The 17327-nt window shown below is 52.2% G+C and overlaps 6 protein-coding genes across 6 annotated transcripts in view; 3 read left to right on the forward strand and 3 right to left on the reverse strand.

Annotated features, from left to right (window-relative positions):
- Positions 1-798: 798 nt before the first annotated feature.
- On the reverse strand, positions 799-3097 carry BDR25DRAFT_57741 (YVTN repeat-like/Quino protein amine dehydrogenase). Its single transcript, XM_033698768.1, has 2 exons — positions 2215-3097; positions 799-2167 (listed from the first exon to the last, which is right to left on the reverse strand). Exons 1-2 carry the CDS (start codon positions 2974-2976, stop codon positions 1007-1009), a joined length of 1923 nt encoding a protein of 640 aa, XP_033544944.1. The 5' UTR covers positions 2977-3097; the 3' UTR covers positions 799-1006.
- Positions 3098-4036: 939 nt separating this feature from the next.
- On the reverse strand, positions 4037-8404 carry BDR25DRAFT_265700 (chitin synthase 4). The gene is made up of 5 exons (XM_033686934.1): positions 8060-8404; positions 5268-8003; positions 4730-5220; positions 4351-4680; positions 4037-4286 (listed from the first exon to the last, which is right to left on the reverse strand). The coding sequence occupies exons 2-5, from the start codon at positions 7997-7999 to the stop codon at positions 4165-4167; spliced, it is 3675 nt and encodes a 1224-aa protein (XP_033544945.1). The 5' UTR covers positions 8000-8003; positions 8060-8404; the 3' UTR covers positions 4037-4164.
- A 1977-nt stretch (positions 8405-10381) lies between these two features.
- On the forward strand, positions 10382-13131 carry BDR25DRAFT_57783 (HCP-like protein). The gene is made up of 2 exons (XM_033698769.1): positions 10382-12412; positions 12466-13131. Exons 1-2 carry the CDS (start codon positions 10564-10566, stop codon positions 12699-12701), a joined length of 2085 nt encoding a protein of 694 aa, XP_033544946.1. The 5' UTR covers positions 10382-10563; the 3' UTR covers positions 12702-13131.
- On the forward strand, positions 13132-15342 carry BDR25DRAFT_57784 (aromatic amino acid aminotransferase 1). Its single transcript, XM_033698770.1, has 3 exons — positions 13132-13213; positions 13269-13829; positions 13907-15342. The coding sequence occupies exons 2-3, from the start codon at positions 13616-13618 to the stop codon at positions 15160-15162; spliced, it is 1470 nt and encodes a 489-aa protein (XP_033544947.1). The 5' UTR covers positions 13132-13213; positions 13269-13615; the 3' UTR covers positions 15163-15342.
- Positions 15343-15654: 312 nt separating this feature from the next.
- Positions 15655-16522, reverse strand: BDR25DRAFT_290695 (defender against death DAD protein). The gene is made up of 2 exons (XM_033688535.1): positions 16185-16522; positions 15655-16105 (listed from the first exon to the last, which is right to left on the reverse strand). The coding sequence occupies exons 1-2, from the start codon at positions 16437-16439 to the stop codon at positions 15917-15919; spliced, it is 444 nt and encodes a 147-aa protein (XP_033544948.1). The 5' UTR covers positions 16440-16522; the 3' UTR covers positions 15655-15916.
- Positions 16523-16832: 310 nt separating this feature from the next.
- BDR25DRAFT_232333 (upf0136 domain-containing protein) overlaps positions 16833-17327 on the forward strand; it is a gene marked incomplete at both ends in the record, with an annotated part of 1679 nt that continues 1184 nt past the window's right edge. The window contains one exon of the mRNA XM_033685405.1: positions 16833-16949. Coding sequence (XP_033544949.1) covers positions 16833-16949 — 117 coding nt within the window. The remainder of the gene's footprint in view (positions 16950-17327) is intronic.

Raw genomic sequence — 17327 nt, forward strand, 5'->3', positions numbered from 1 at the left:
CCGAAGCCTTCAATCGGGTGGCCCGGAGGGTGTGTGCTGGACATCGGGATCGACAGTGCAGGTTGCCCAGATGGTTGGCTGAACGTGGCTTCGGCCGAATGGACAGTGACAACCTTGGGAGTGATGGGAAAGCTGGGTACAGCATTATTACATCGATTTGGGGGGAATGTTAGAATCTTGGCCCGTATTCTAGAACCTACAGGTTGAAGAAGGAGGGAAGTGTTGGGTTGGTTTAAATCGAGGGGTGGAAGGCTAATGCCGGTGAGGGGTGAGTAATTAGACGAACATCGGAAGTTGCAGAAACTCCAGAGAGAAGGGGAACAACTCGCAATACTAGGAGTATCCGCAAAAGTATCCCAAACAACAGATAAAGACTTCGATTTTGCCTCTGAAATGTTATGTACACTGTTTCAAGTTCGCGGGCAATCCGGTCCCAATGCATTCCAAGCTATCCAGCCAACACTCCCAACCAAACTATGCATGCATATTACCCGCGTGGGCATCCCTAATCTTATATATACTCTGGTATTCCGTATCCCGGTGCCACCATGATCGAGGGAATCGCGTCCAGATGCTCCCTCCAGCTTCATGTGAAAATAATGATATGATGTGATGTTGAGTAGGTGCTAACAAAAGCGAAACAGACCATCAGAAGTCAGCAACACCGATCGCAATGCTGATGCTCTGGTATCTTAACTATTCAATCAAAGAGAAATTTTGAACCCCACAACCACAAACAGAAGAAAGATATACAAAACGCCTCCTTCTAAGCCTCTTTCAGGCCAAGGTAGTAGGAATAGAGACACCAAAGTCAGCTTCTTGAGGACAGAATGTGCTCTATCCAGATAAACGATAGTTGTGGAATAAATAAGACGTGACAAATTGGAAAATGGTAGGATGGGAAAGTCGTGCGATATGAGAAAAGGAAAGGAGGATGGGGATACCAGATACTGTTATAAATCCACCATAGCTCACCAAACGTCATATGGTCATCTACACCTTTCTGTTATACCATCAGCCCCGCAATCTCGACCCCCCTCCTATTCCTTTCTTGCCATGTCGATACTATATCGCAGTTGTCGTCAATGGTATCATCGTCCATCCAATCTACAGGTGTATATTCGTTCCTAGCACCGTTCCACATCTTCTCTTCTTTGGTATTGCCCCACCCACAACGCTCAAGCTCTATGATACCGCCGAACCTGGGGTCTGAGTTTGCCACAAACAAGCTCGATCCGTCCGGACTGAGACTAATCCCTGCCGTCTTTCCAAAGAAATCGAAGACCTGCCTGGTCTCAAACGTCTGCGCATTGATCACGTTGACGTAATCGTCCGACTCAGCAGAGATGAGAACCCTAGGCCCGCTTCCTATTGGTGAGAACTTCAGAGACCTCGGAGTTGAAAGCTCGGAGTTCAAGATATTAAGAGGCTGTGACCAGTTCCTAGCGTCCCAGATCACGATCCTGTGGTCTTGCGCGGCCGTTGCAACGTGGATTCCGTCGTCGGCCCAGTCGCAGGCAAAGACATCATCGACATGCATGTTGAGAGTCTCGAAGGCCTGGCCGGTTTCGGCGTTCGTGATGAGGGTTTCATGGAAGTCGCCGACAACGACGCGGAGCCGGCCATTGGGGGACGTTGCAGAGCAGTTTACGGGGTTCGCGTAGAGGAAGGAATGGGTGAATGTGTTGGATTCGCAGTCGAGGATGCGGAGGCGATTGTCATTGGAGCAGAGTACGGCTTGCGGGGTATAGTTCGATCGGGAGTTGAACATGTGGATGTGATTGGTGATGGGGCTGGGTACAATATGTGTCTTATGTATCGCACGACCGATAGTAGTAGGCATTCCGTGTTCCGAAGCAAGATTAGTGAGGGCGTATTCACCGCAGAACCCCCCTACTATTAGAAAATTCTCTGCAGCAGCCAGGGTTGTAATGAGGATGTTCCTGCCTTCGGATTTAGACTTGGACAGATCCATAACGCAGCGGGCCGGCGCGCCCGAGGGATCCGTCCCCATTACCTGATCCCTCGTGGAATAGAAGATATCATTCTTGGACGTAGACGCAAGGAGGTTGCGGAGCTGGAAATGCGATATGTAGGCTCTGTGTGTTGAGACCATTCTCCTGAACGAGAAGAAGTTGTCCACGTTTGGAGTTTCATTGGGCCATTGCTTGAAGCTAGTCAGACAGCGTCTATCACTCGTGGGAGCCATCATACCTGTCGTACATTCCCCAGTCTCGAACGCAGCCGCGTGATTTCGAAAGCGGCTCGTTTCGCTCGAACAGACTGCCTCGGAATATTGAGGAGGGACCAATTGATACCCTGAAAGTCGCATTCGTCCCCACGCAGGTCCTCCCGGATGATCGTCTCGGGTTGTTTCACTGCATCAAGACCGACGAGGAAGACGTCCTTGGGTCGCGGGACGTATTGACGGACGAAAGTTGAGATGTCCACAAATGACTCCTTGTCCTGCGCATTCGGATTCTCTCCGTTGGAGTGGTCTGGCTCGACGTCCAGCTCGTGCAGATTACCCTGGGCAAACGTTTCGAACCCGATAAGTTCGTCAGGCATGCTTGCGAGCGTTGAGAAGGCAGGCACCGGCACCGATCCCATGCTAAGAAACTCGAAAGCGGTGGGGTGCTGATCAAGGAAATCGTGCATCGACATATCCGCGGGCCACGACGTCGAGAAGAGAGAGATTTCAGGATTGGAGTCGCTGATAGGTTCCGGTACCGACATAGTCGACGGAACTGCCGTGAACACGCTCTGGCTGGAGTCTAACAGCGATATGCCTCCTCCATGAATGTCTTCAATGCCGTCCTCATCGTCCCCTTGGCTGGTGGGCGGCCTGTTGTCAGAGAAGGTGGCGAGGAGGGCAGCGGCAGTGATGTCCAGCGAGGGCGGGTGGCCCGAGGACAGGTGCGCGATTTGCGATTGGAGGTCGGTGCTGGTGTCGTCTGGTGGGAAGGAAGGGGCCATCGAGGCCTCGCGAGTCTCGCCACGACGACGTCGGTCCAGGACCTGCGACAAAATGGACGTCCACGTGGATGATGGAAGCAGGAGGAGGGGACTTCCGGGTATTTGCGCTGGGCGGAGGCAAAGTTTGATATCGGAGCGGCTCTGTCGCTAGCGGCGTATGCACCTCGACCGACGACGCAGGACGAGTGCCTCTTTTGGCGCGAGCCTTGGAAGGGTCGCGACTGCAGGACTGGTGCAGACGGATGCGAAGTGAAGGTGGGCCAGATCCGGCGTCGACGGGTGCGGCGAGGGCAGAGAGTGTGGGGATTCTCTGCACGGACCGCCAACGAAAAGCGACAGCATGCAGCGCTCGCTCTGCCGGAACCCGCTGTCGCTGCGTCGCCGAGTCGCCGAGTCGCGGAACCAGCACAACCTACAGAAGAGAGAGTGCGTCTTTGTGGTGGTGGTGATGGTGGTGTCGCACGCGGACAGCTCTTGGAAGGAGTGATGGATGGGGCAGTGTGAAGGAACGGCAGGCGTAGTCCTCAGGCAGTGAAGGAGCCAACCTTGCAACTACCTATATCATGCCACGCTTGTCCCCATGTTCCCAACGTTGGTGCTACCTGCATCCTCCAACCTGCCAGCGTCGCCGTCCCTTCTTTGGTCCTCCGAAGCTTAGCCTATATGCGTACCTGGTAGCACAACGCACACCCCTCAAAGCAGCTTTAAGAAGCGAAGGGCCTTCTTCCTGGCCCTGTCTCGCGAAAAGTCGGAGTCCTGCTGCCATTGCCGTTTTTGGATCGTTGCAGCCTTCACCGAGCCCCCAGCTCTGGTATTGTGACACCTCGGATTGGCTGGCTGGCCACGTCGCAATGCCACGGCTGCGGAAAGTATTCTCACCCAATGGCCGTCGTGTCAATGGAATATACACTGTGATTAGGACTATATCTGATTGGGACCCCACCACCCCACTATACAATTCAACCCCTTCTTCTTCTAAAGAACAGCCCCATCCCCTTGTACCAAAGCAACCTTAGAATGAGAACTGGAGAAATATACCCCCCTCCCCCCCCCCCCCCCCCCAAAGCAAATGCAGTTGGAAGAAAACGCAGTGTTCCAGAAACGGGTAACACAAATGCAATCTTTTAGCTCGTCGTGCAGGACCGCTAACGACGGCTTTTCATCCCATGCGACGCCACAATGCGAGAATCAATTATCATAGTACTGCTCATATCCATGCTGCTGCTGCTGCTGTTGCTGCGAAGGTGGCCATCCCCCGGCCGAAGTGCTCTGCTGCGACCACCCGGCACTTGGAGCCTTGAGTCTTCGTTCTGTTGCAGAGGAATCATGTCAGTCGCTGCATCATCGGGATTGAGTGGTGGGTCTGTGCCTTACCGGCTTCGAAATCATGCCATCGTTTCATCGTGATCTTGCTGCTGTCAAACTCGCCCTCGTATTCTAGTCCAGCTTTCTTCGTCTTTTCGCCTGCCGTCTTCCGTGTGTCGCCCCAGCTGAAGTCATCAAACTTCCAGTATGCATACGTCGGGAGCACAAAGTTCCAAATAGGTAGCGACAGCAGGTAGACAAACATCCACGCTACATATGACCATCGGTGGGCGGTAAGCACGATGAGAACGGCTGGGAGACCCAAAATAAGCGCGAGTAGCACCAGAGGAATAACAGGCGCCGCCGTATGCAGGATGGCTGCCTTGATGGAAATGGCAACTAGACAACGTCAGTGCACATGCGAGGCATCGGAAGGGGAAATGCTTACTCAGATAAATAGTGAAGGCAATAGCGGCAGGCAGGACCAGGGTGCCGACGAGCTCAATGAACACAACGAACTGCATGCTGAAGCAGAAGGTGCCACAGAGATCTCGTACCAGCACCAGCTCCATCAAGTTGTGAACCGTACTATTAATCCACCGACGCCGCTGTGACAGCAGAACGCTGAACTTCTCGGGTACCGTGGTTTTGCACACAGCCTGGGGCACGAAAACTTGCTTGCGCTTGGGGAACGTTTTAAGCATCAGCGTGGACAAATACCGATCCTCGCCTAGCAAGAGCAAATTCTTTTTGTGCAACGTGTCGACCACGTTCTCCGAGTAGTGCTCGACAACGTCCGGATTCGCAAGAATTGGGACCCAGTAGTTCTGGCCTCCTTTCGGCGCCTTGATGCGGTACATGCAGAAACAACCCGGCAGACAGGTCACACCGCCGAAGACGGACTCGAACGACTTGGACAAGTGATGAGAGATGAAATACCTGCAGCTGTCAGTGGCGCGATCGTTAAACGTCAACATAGCACTTACTCAAACACCTGGATCATGGAGACCCACGACTCGCGCTTATTGGCAATTTTTGTTTCGCCACAGAGTCCCATGATTTCGGGGTCTTTGACCATGGCGGAGATCATGTGCGTCAGGCTGTCCGGGAATACCTTTGTGTCCGCATCCACCATGAGCACGACCTCGTAAAAGTCCGGTGAAATACCAGTAATTTTCCAGATACCGTTGAACATCTCAAACTCGAGCTCCGTCATTCGCTCGTCAAACATAACCTTCTGCAAGAACGACATCAAGATAATTTGACTGTCTCGCTTTCCGCGATTACCTGGCTTCGACTTCTTAGCTTCATCGGGAGTCCCGCACTTGACGACAACCATCATTGGAACACGGTGCTGCTTGTCTATGGGAATGTGAGAATCTTCGCCATAGTCGTAGAAGCCAGAATAAATCTTGGCCATGTTGTGTCTCTTGGAGCCGCTGGCGACCGCAACGTAAGAGTAGGCCTGGACTTCGTGCGGTAGCACGGCATGGTCTTTCATCATTGCAAGACAGATCTCAGGGGTAGTCAGATCTTCGCCCTTGCCCTTGATCATACCATCACATATGCAAAGAATAAGTTTGTGGCTATTTGGATAGTCGGTGGTGGCAACTGAGTCCAGTGTTGTTCGCAGTCCCTCGGCGCCTTCGGAGTATGCTGTAACAAGACAAATCGCGTGCGCCAATGGATAACCAAAAGGCTGCCATTCAGGAGGAGGCTGAGGCACCACGGCTTCGTGGATGAAGCCGGCTGGTCCAGGACCTTCCACTTCGCCCATTACACTTGGATAGCGGGGTTGCTCGGTCGTGCCGGAGAGCATGAGACTCGATCGGCTTTCCTGAATCGAGGGCTTGCCGTCATATGTGGGGAGGGTGCCATGGCTGTTGTTCAGCTGCCTGTACATTGCATTAGAGGACAGGAGGCGGGATGTGGAGCTCTGGCTGGTCATAGTAGTTGGTGGTGCTCGGCTCTTCGCAGACTTTTCCATAGCGTAAGGACTTGTGAACCTTGAGGTCGAGGGCAAGAACTGGCTACCACGCTTGCTCGACCTATCTGGCCCGGCGGCTGGATCCATAAGCCTTGGTGGTGGACGATAGATGTCATCACTCCATTCCTCAATCTGTTGCTTCCGTTGTTTCGAGTCTGCACCCAATGAAGTCTTCGCTGCTCCAAATTTTCTGGAGAGAAACCATTGAAACGCCAGGGCAAGAAGGAATTTGGCTACAACGATGGCTAGAATGAAGACCAGAGAGACGTAAAGCACAACCTTGGACGCGATGCATCCAATGGTGGCGGTATCAACAGAGCCGACTTTGATGATCTCGGCAAAGCACCTCGCAATCTGCTTGTCATAGTTTGAAGAAAATGCGCGGGTAACATCCAACCCTTTCAGTTTGGTATTTTGCCGAATTTCATCGAACCTATTAGGATAATCCACCTGGGACCTGTTAAACCAGTCGAGAAGATTTAAATCCAAGACATCTCCTCCCCAAACTATGAGGTTACGAGTGTTGTTCTTAACGTCATCCCAGGTGAAATATACTTCTCCAGAATTGCGAAGGCTGTAAAAAGCGCTGCGCGCATTGCCAGCCGTATGACAAGCGTAACCGCGATAGGGTGGAGATGTAGTGTTCGGCTTCGAAGATCCATCTTGGTTGAAGGGCTGGCAGGGGAAATACCAGGCCAAATCTTTATTTGCGTTTGTAGGGACATCGGAACCTGAAGCGAGTGTAATCAAGCCTTTGCAGGCTCCATTTACGTTCTGGAAAAGAAAACTTGCATCCTGGCCTCCGTGCTTCTCGGGCAAGTCGAAGAGAACGTTGGCACCGTCTGGTATACCACGGGCAAGGGGATGATTAGATTCCGCGAGGTCATAAGCTAGGCCATGTGCAATCAAGTATCCCTTATCGACCTTGTTGATCCTCAAACGTTCGGGACCACCATTGGCACAGACAGTTTGCGTGAAGCCGAAGGTGAGGTATCCAACAAATGCGCAAATAACAGCAATTATGCTCAGCAAGCCCATCTTCTCCCTCCAAGCGCGCTGCTGAGCCTTCTGCGGTTTTCCAAAGCAACGCAATATCGCATCAGGACACCAGAAAGTGATGATGGCGCAGTATACGTTCCACAAGCTCGGGGGGCGCAAGGCGTCCTTCTCCTTCTGGCGTTGTTTTTCCAGCTTCTCCACCGTCTTACTCCGCGTCAGCCTCCGCTGCGGCCGGGGTCTGTCATCGTCTAGTGGTGCTTGTTTGTCATTGTAGGGACCGTTAGATGCGTTTCGAAGGTGGGGAGCCTTTGCTTCAGTGCTCTCCGAGCTGACAGTCTCGGCTTCCATATGATCTTCCATGATAGGGTCATTGCCGGTTGTCGACGGGAATACGGTCATGTTCTGTGCGTGTTTTCGGTAGTGGTAGTTCGGGTGGTTCGGGTCTATACGCTGTCGCTCCGGTCGGATTAAGCTCCTTTTCCTCCCCAGATCTGCCGTAGGTGCACCTCGCTGCCCGCTCATTATGGGCTCCCTCTCCATTGGCACAGGCGTGCCCGGCGATGGTAGAGGTCTTGAAAACGACTGGTGGGTTCCTGCCTTATTTGGGGACCGATCGTTAGATCGGGTATTCTCGAGGTCGGAGGGCCGTCGACGACGAGAAGGGGAGTCGCGGAAAACATGCCGCTGGTCACGCTTAGGGGAGGAGGCGTCAGGCCGTTGGGGCAGAGACATGGTGCTTTGAGGAATGCAATCAGTACACTGATTCCAGGAAGGTGCGGACACTCGGCTCACCTGTCGAGAGCTCGACGGCACAGGCCACCGTGGACCTGAAGATGCAGCGACGTCTACGACCGGCTCGCGCAATAGAATATACAGCTCTGCTCAGCGAGTGTCACGAAGTCGGGTCGAGGCGAGCGAGGCAGTGGGTGCGAGTTGGCGCTGCCGGCGATGTTTGTGATAATGTTTGTATATTACTAGGTCAGATTAGAGATAGGTGCAAAGGTGCAAAAGCGAGTGACGGCACAAGGCATGAATGGTCGGGAAGGAATGAGGGACAGGAAAACAGGCACAAGGCGGCTTGGTTTGAGGTTGCGACAGGTAGCAAAACAAGACAGGCAGAGCGAGTGAACGGCAGCGAAGCCCCTGATCGAGTGAGAGCCGGAGCCGGGAGTGGACGAATCGCCTCCCCGCGTGCGTGAAGGATCATTCAGAAATAGATGATCCGCTTAGGGCTTGGTTGGCCCAGTTACGGCTAGCCAATACGGGTGGCGTACGCCTCGCTGGCAGTGCTCCTTTTGCGTGCTTTCGGCAGGTCTGCGAGAGGGCAAGGCAAAGAAACTCTCAAGATGGGCTTCTCCGCTGGAGGTGTACGCTCGCCTGGCTGATGCAGGTGCGTTGAGGACCGCCAAGGATCAAAAGGTGGTTCAATCCAAAGTTCGGCGACGCGAGGCTGCTCCTGCATTGCGGGAGACTGGAGTACCGCTGAAGGACACGACCCGCTTCCCTGCAGCTAACATCTTGTGCAGGCCGTGACAGACTTCACCCAACGTCCCCGATCAACATTTCAACTGCGCGCAGCATCTCTTTACCCAGACGCTTGAAACAGGAGAGCGCTCTAATTTGTGGGCGTCCGTCATCTCATGGCAATGTCGCCAAATCTCTGACGAGGCGAGCAGGTGTTTGTCGCAGATTTTGTCCACTACTCTATGGGTGCAGAGTACATCCTTCGAGCAAATCCGGACAGCGTAGCCCGTCATTAATATTCATACATAAGCATCACTACCGGTGAGGTCCTCTCTATTTGGTGTCGGAGATCCTGAGGGCCAGCACGGGGCTCGTCCATTGATGTTATTGGCTGTCTGCGCCATGAATTTGAACATCGCTTGTTTCTGAGGTCGCGGCATCTCAAATTCTCTCTTGTGTAACTCTTACGAAAGATATTCACTGCCTCAAGATCTGAGTGAATTGCTAGTCTCCAGAGTGCCCGACGGCTTGGGAGCTTGCCTGTCGCCGGGCGGAATAGCGTCATACCGAAAGCAGAGATGCCTGCTCCAGTATCAGGTTGTGTCGTAACGCACACCTCAAATCTATCTCTGCCAGCTATCTTCCCTCAGAAAGTAGCAATTGAAACCTCCAGAGTTCAGTGCAAAAAGTGGGTCTCATAAAGGCTAATATTACATCTGGTCGCAGGTTTACGACCGCGACATTGTCCCAGGCTCGGCAAGATTGCTCTTGCCCTCGAGCTCGGGAGTGGTTGAAGGGGTGGCTTGGGTGAGCCGCATTTCTGTTCGCACCCAAGCCAAGCCCACTCCCATTTCAGCATCTGCCTTCAGCCTGGCGGTGAAAAGACTGACGAGTAAACGAGTGCGTCCAAGTGTGTCGTCGCGCCACGACTGCTTAATCCGTCCACGTCGCAAGAATCTGTCTCAAATGGCGCTCCGTCTGCGGCGGCCATTCACTCTCTCAAATATCAATGCGTTCGGCTCCCACAAAAGTGACATCTCAATTCAGCCGCTTGACTCCTTCTCCTCACTGACTGGTACAGCTCTGGCCCGTTGCGCTCCCAATTTTTTGGAACTATTGTCCGTATTACGCAGCGAGCCTCATCGGTGCCCAGGCGTGGAGAGAACACACGGGCGCCACGCCGGGCAGATCCGACTTGAAAGGGGTCCTTCTTGTTAAGGGTTCAATACTCGGCTGCCTAAGCAAAAGAGCCGGACTCTGCACCGCCTACGACCGAACCCTCCTAGGTTAGTTTTGTTTCTACTTACAAAAAAGAAGGTGTCTTTGCAAGTGTGGGGTGGCCGATCAACTTGTCAAAAGGACTGCATCTGCCATCATCAGCTGTTACGTTGGCGTCGAGGAGGTGCAGCCCGAAGCCAATCCATACCGCGCCCATTTCATACCATTTACATAGGATCCAGCAGCACATTGGTCAGCTCTGGGGCCGTTCCCAGCGTCCCATCCCGTCCTGTAAGTGGTCCCCTTCCCTGGTCAGATCGTCAATAGCAAGGCTCGGCGCATCCTTCCATGCCACAGCTCTGCAGAGGACACCACGAAGCTTTCACACCGCAATGCAGTACAGAACTTAATGAGTAGAAAGTGAATGCGACCACTGTCCTTCCGCGCCCTCCGCCGAGCTCCTGTCCTCGTAAATTTAATTGCGTTCGCGGCCGCTCCCGCAAACCACAAGTCACCAACCCCCGTACTCCTCGCCAGCAGCGACCACACCAAAGTGGAGCTGCAATCCAGCAAAGGGGTTTTCTAGAGCACTCTGGAGTATTCTGTCCAAACCCATGGCCATGGGTTACGATGACGCTGCCCTAGCAGTACGAAGCAAGACGCTCCCTCCAGCCCCCCCGCCAGATGTCGCAAACTCGAGGCCGTCCGAGCAGCCCGACTCTAGCCCAGAAAGTCGTACGCACTCACTCCGCCGAAAGCCAGTTCCTGGCGCCGCACAGCAGCCCGCCATCGTGCTGCAAGGCCCTCCCTCGTTTAATATTGCAGGACATGAGGATACTGTGGCAGGAGGAAGGGATTCGAGGCAGTCGGGGTCGTCGCTCACACCTAGTTCCATAGGGCATTCGAGGAGCCCATCAAGAGAGACAGCCGATCAGGGAGGAGACATGGACTCTGCACACCCAGTGGCGGTGACAAAGGACATTCCTATGCACCAGCTAAACATCAATACCGGCCCATATAACCCACGTCATTCGCAAGCAGCGCAGTTGGAGATGGCGAACGAAAATCTGCAGGATGATCAGTACTACTACGGCTCAAGAGAGCAGCAGGCTCAGGCATACCCACCAGCCCAGTACCACCAACAACCCACACCCCCGCCTCCTTCATTGTTGCCTCGCGAAAATGTGCATTCTCCTAGTTCTGAATCGCAGCATTCTTCAAGAAGTAACAACAGTGACCCGCGCAATGCTTTCAACTTTGGGCCTGATGTACAAGTACCTCTGCAAGTACCCCGCACTACCCTCCCGAGACCCAACTCTGCGTACACGTTGGGTTCCGAGTTGAACTCCCACGGTCGTACACATTCCCCACACCTCTCCGTCGGAGGTTCTCCCTCATCCAATGGATCACAGGCGAATTACGGTCGGCAGCTGTCTTCAAATCGGCGGTCTCCCGAAACAAGGCCATCTTCATACGTGGATCTGCTGAATTTGCCCTACAATCAGCAAATTGCGCCTTCGGCAGGGCTAGGTAATAACATGCTTCTCCGACATGCTGTCGGGCAAAACGCCTCGCTTCTGGATACAAAGAAAACCCTTGACATGTATCGAGCAAACGTGAAGAAAACCCAAGACATGGCTGTGCAGTACGAATTCGCGTTGTTCATGGTTCAAGTCGCCCGGGAAATTATGGCGTCTGACCCAGGGATCGACAATCACGGACTTGCTCCAGTGGAGATGCTCCGAGAGGCACGACAGATTCTCCAGCGGCTAGCCGACCGGAGTTACCCTTTCGCGCAATATTATTTAGCTGATGGCTATGCCTCAGGTCTCTTTAATAAAGACAAGCCTGATTATGATCGAGCATTCCCTCTTTTTGTGGCTGCCAGCAAACACGGCCACGCAGAAGCCGGGTATCGAGCAGCGCTCTGCTACGAATTCGGCTGGGGCTGCCGCAAAGACTACGCCAAAGCAGTACAGTTTTACCGAGCTGCAGCATCAAAGAATCACCCTGGGGCCGCGACACGATTAGGCAAAGCCTGCCTAACGGGAGATATGGGGTTGACGAACCGGTACAGGGAGGGTCTCAAATGGCTCAAGCGAGCGACTGAGTCAGCAGACTCTCAGTACAACAGCGCGCCGTATGAACTAGGATTGTTGCACGAAACGGGGTACGGCGAAGACGTGTTCAAGGACGAAATCTACGCTGTGCAACTCTTCACCCAGGCCGCGGAACTGGGACATCCGCAAGCCGCGTTGAAGCTGGGCGAGGCCTACGAGCATGGGCATTTGTGCTGTCCAAAGGATGCCGCTCTTTCCGTTCATTATTACAATTGCGCCGCCCAGGCCAATATTCCCGAAGCGATGATGAACCTGTGTGCGTGGTACATGGTGGGCGCTGAGCCTGTTCTGGAAAAGGATGAGAACGAGGCGTACGAGTGGGCTAAGAAGGCTGCTGAGCATGGTGAGTTGACAACAATAATTTACTTGACATTTATTGTCTGCTAAACATCACAGGCCTTCCAAAAGCAGAGTACGCTGTCGGATACTTCACCGAAATGGGCATCGGCTGTCGACGCGATGCTCTTGAAGCAAATGTCTGGTACGTCAAGGCCGCCGACCATGGAGACGAGAGAGCAAAGCAACGCCTAGCAATTATCCAAGCAGCGGCATCAGGCCAGACAGGTGTTCCAACGAACGACAAAAATAAGCTCAAAAAAGGAGGGAAGGACGAGAATTGTGTGGTCATGTGAGCCAGCCTGCTCAATCACCGCATTGCATTTTTGGGTTTACGTTACATCAACTTTTCTTCCCTTCTCATATCCCTCGGTTGTCCTCGCTCTCTTTTAATACTCGATGCATATTCCTACTCACCTTTGACTCAAATGGAGTCTTGACGGCATTTCACCGGGGGGCAGGCAAGCAAGCATTGGGATTTTCGGCATGTTGCACGCATTTTTCATTGCATTTTCTGGTAACCAAAATCTTGGGTTTTTTTTTTCACCACCTTCTTTTCAAAATGTTTGCTGAAAAGGATGGAACTCTTTCAGAATACCAGACCAGAAGTAATAGTGTTTGCTGGAGCGAACGATGAATGAGGATTAATGTTGGATCGAAGTGTTCTTCTCTGCGGTTGTTCACGGCTTTCGTTGAGTTTCTGATGACTGTCTGAAATTGGCGTGGGCCAATCATGAAGCATTTTCTTACGTGTGTTGAGGTGGCTGTAGTGCGACCGGCTGGTCATGCACCCAATTATTCATGAACAGTGAGCAGCTTCTTCTTAGGTGTTAAGAGTGGATTGTTACTGACAGCAATTGAAGAAACATCACAAACGCAAGCCGCTTGTCACAGCAACCCGGCCTAGTATCGGAGGGCGTGGTTGAAGTTGAGCCCTGGCCGGTGATCCCTTGGCTCACGTCGTGACTCGGCTTCGGGGCATGGTTTCTGGTCACGTTGTTACCAGATCCGTCGATAGCCGCGCCTATTCGGGCAAGAACAAAACTACGCCTCCTGCAGGTCCAAACCATTCTCAACCACTCTTCCCGTTTGATTGCCCAAGGGCGTGCGATAAGTCAGAGGCAACATAAAAGGGCATTCAAGTTTCCTGCCTTCCCCGCTCTCTCCTTGTTACACGCACCCTTCTCATCTTTGTCCACAGCTAAGCATCATGTCGCCTCACTCAGCAATGGACACCGAAGCCGTCACCGACACATCAGGTGTGGCGATCCCGGATCCGCTGTCTACTCCCATCAAAAGCAACGAAATTTATGGGAGGAGGAGAAAGACGGAGAAAGCGCAATGGGGCGTAGCTGCTCCTGCAGACAGTGTCAATTTTAGACATGGCTCTCAGGACCATAAACCGAGGGCCAAAAGGTGGGATCGTGAGTCCTCTCTGCAAAGGTGGGGGAGGTAGCAGATGGATGCAGTGTGCATGAGTGCTAATGCAAGCCTCTCATAGATCACATCAGCCACGAAGCGTCGATTCGTAAGGGAAATTCTCTCAAAAAGGCTGCTAAATACCTGGGCAAGCCAGGGCTGATTTCTTTGGGTGGTGGACTTCCGTCAAGTGAATATTTCCCATTTGAAGAGTTGAGTCTCAAAGTACCTACGGTTGGCCACTTTTCTGAATCCGAGACGAAGGAGTCAGGAGTCATCATCACTGCCGGAAAACACGATCTCCCTCAAGATAAATCTATTTTCGACATTTCCACGGCTTTCAACTATGGCCAAGGTACCGGATCTGCACAGCTTTTGCGCTGGATCACAGAGCATACCGAACTCGTTCATGACCCCCCCTATTCTGACTGGAGATGCACGATGTCCATCGGCAGCACTTCTTCTCTCGATATGGCCCTACGTATTTTTACTCAGCCAGGAGACATGATGCTTTCCGAAGAATACACCTTCGCCACTGCCGTCGAGACAGCCTTACCAATGGGCGTCCGCGTTGTCGGTATCCCTATGGATTCGGAAGGTCTCCTACCAGATGCTCTGGATTACATCCTTTCGGCCTGGGATGAAAAAGCACGTAGAGCACCAAAGCCACATCTACTTTACACCGTTCCATCCGGACAGAATCCCACTGGAGCAACCCAAGGTGCTGGGCGGCGACAAAAAATATACCTCGTATGCCAGAAACACGACATCTATATTCTTGAGGACGAGCCCTATTACTTCCTGCAAATGCAACCCTACACCGGCCCCAATGTCCCCGACGTACCCCCACCTTCCTCGCACGCTGAATTCCTCAAAAGCCTTGTCCCAAGTCTTCTATCCGTGGACATCGACGGCCGTGTCATGCGTCTTGACTCTTTCTCTAAAGTCTTATCACCTGGCTCACGAATTGGCTGGATCACAGCATCTGAGCAGGTCGTCGAAATGTACAAGAAGCATGCAGACGTTTCAACGCAAGGTCCGGCTGGAATGTCACAGCTCGTTGTGTGGAAATTGTTAGACGAGCATTGGGGGCATGCGGGGTATCTAGACTGGTTGATTTATATCCGCATGGAATACACAAGAAGGCGTAACGTCATGCTAAAGGCTTGCGAGAGATATCTGCCAAAAGAGGTAGTAAGCTGGAAGCCACCAATGGCGGGAATGTTTGTCAGTGGGCTTTCTTTCCAGCATATCCCTCCCCAAATATCATTCTATATCCTTTTCATCCCACAAATCCTGCTTTCTACATCCTCATCACATCACCGGCCTTTAACTTAAACACTGGCGCAAACATCAAATCTCACACTCACATCTAACCCCTCTTCCAGCACTGGCTCCAAATCGACTTCAAATCCCACCCAGACTACCCAGTGAAGTCCATCGAAACCATCGAAGAAGAGATCTTCATGACCGTCATCGAGCATGGCGCGCTAGTGATGCGCGGTTCTTGGTTCTATGCGAATGCGGACGAGAAACACGATACGCTGTTCTTTAGAGCGACGTATGCTGCTACACCTACTGAGAAGATTGAGGAAGCGATTAGGAGATTGGGGTTAGCGCTGAGGGCTGAGTTTGGGTTGGTGAAAAGAGAGAGGAATGGGAACGGAAAAGCCTGAGGAAGGAATGGGGAAGGGTGTATGCGGATGATGGCAAGGGAAGGGGTTTCAAAGAGATCTTTAGTGCTGAGGCGCTATCTGCTGCGTTTACTTTGCCTTACAACAACATCATTGGGGGGGGGGCATTTATTTCTCACTCATTTACTCAATCTGCCATTACATGGCCATGCCGGCATGTGGCATGAAACCCTTCAACGCGTTTTGATATTTAGAATCCCTAGTCCGAGTAGTACACATGAAGGCCATTTCAAAATCCATCAACCTGTACGCCCACCGAATAGCCACTGGTTCTTCCAAGCATCCAAGCATCCTGTTCTACTTTCGGGATAAAGCCCTGTCCGTCTTAGGAATCTCCCCTAGCCTCTTCACCTCATCTCACCAGCACAAGCCATTCTCATTGCCCCGCCCAGCCATGTTTAATTTATGAAATTAACGCAGAAGAAATGCAGAAGCAGGCTTCCGAAAACAAAATCCGCAAATGCACGCTCGGTGGAAATACTCTCGAATTCAGCCTTGTTTTCGGGATTGGTTTGAATACGGAGAGATGCTGTGAGCACGAATTGACCAACGGTGGCACTGAAGCCGGAGAGGAACGCGTTGAATGGCTAGAGGTCACATCAATTAGTTTAACATTACTTATATATGTTTAGTGTAGTGTGGGAATTGACACTCCGGGAGGCGTACAAAGTTTCCAACCAAACAGCAGTACACGAATTGCAGGACCCCGACTACAGCCAGAAACCCCATAAAGCTGTCCAACAACTTTACTCGCTGTGGCGTTTTCTCGAGATATTTGTTCCAGACGCTAAGGACGATGTCTTGGGCATCGAGTGCCGACGAGCTGCTTGCTTTCGACGATGACGATGACGAAGGGGCGGGCCTTGCTGGTGTCGAGGAGGAAGGGGGGGAGGTTTGAGTATGGCGGCTTTTCGGAGGCATTGTGACTTTATGACTGGTCTGCTTAGAGGCGGATTCGGTTGGTGAGAGGGTCGGGAGAAGTATCTCTGGGAATTGAGGTCGTGGTTCGGAGCTTGAATTGAGGCCAGAAAGCAGTTGGATTCGATATGGTCTGTGCGTAGATTTATGCCAAGAGGTGGATTACGTTTGCAATGTTCCTGACAGGGATGTGCGGGCTCGGAGCTCGGGGTTTGCGGAGAGCGATGATGGAATGAATGCTTGGAGCTCCCCGCGTTTTGCTGAACCACATGGACTTCACTTTCACTTCAATATTGAGATCGAAATAACAACAATGGTAAGCAAAAGAATTACATACCATGTTCCGTGCTAGATATCAAGATGCAGAATTAGAACCTAACTTTAACATCTAAGGCATCTCTCGACACCATCGCCATCTTTCTCGGCGCTTTGACTGCTGGGGGAGGCATTACAGGATACGTTCGCACTGGCTCCGTGCCATCAATCGCAGCAGGCTGCACTGTCGGAGCTCTTGTACAATAGGTGCCAAGAAGTCATCATCCTCTCGCTTAACTTACTATATCGGGTCAACCCACACACCTCAAAATTTTCCGCACCACTCGTTCTCCTCCTTCTCCACACTACCACCATGCCTTCCCAACCCAAAACTGCTCGCTGTGAATACAATAAGCCTACCCTTGCTAGCATCTAGGCGCTCTCTTGTATTAGTTTTAGCCCCTTAAAGATACAGAAGACTTTTCCTATTCTAATCCTGTTAATTAAGTTAATACTTAAGCGGTTGCAAAAATGTAAAGATAAGCCCTAGAAAAAGGCCTGTTGCATAGGGAGACCTCTAAAGCTTAATAAGCGCGCAGAGCGACAATTAGTACAACACCTAGAGCAGTTTCCCTT

The sequence above is a fragment of the Lindgomyces ingoldianus genome (genome assembly GCF_010093535.1).
Source record: "Lindgomyces ingoldianus strain ATCC 200398 unplaced genomic scaffold BDR25scaffold_26, whole genome shotgun sequence".
Lineage (NCBI taxonomy): Eukaryota > Fungi > Ascomycota > Dothideomycetes > Pleosporales > Lindgomycetaceae > Lindgomyces > Lindgomyces ingoldianus.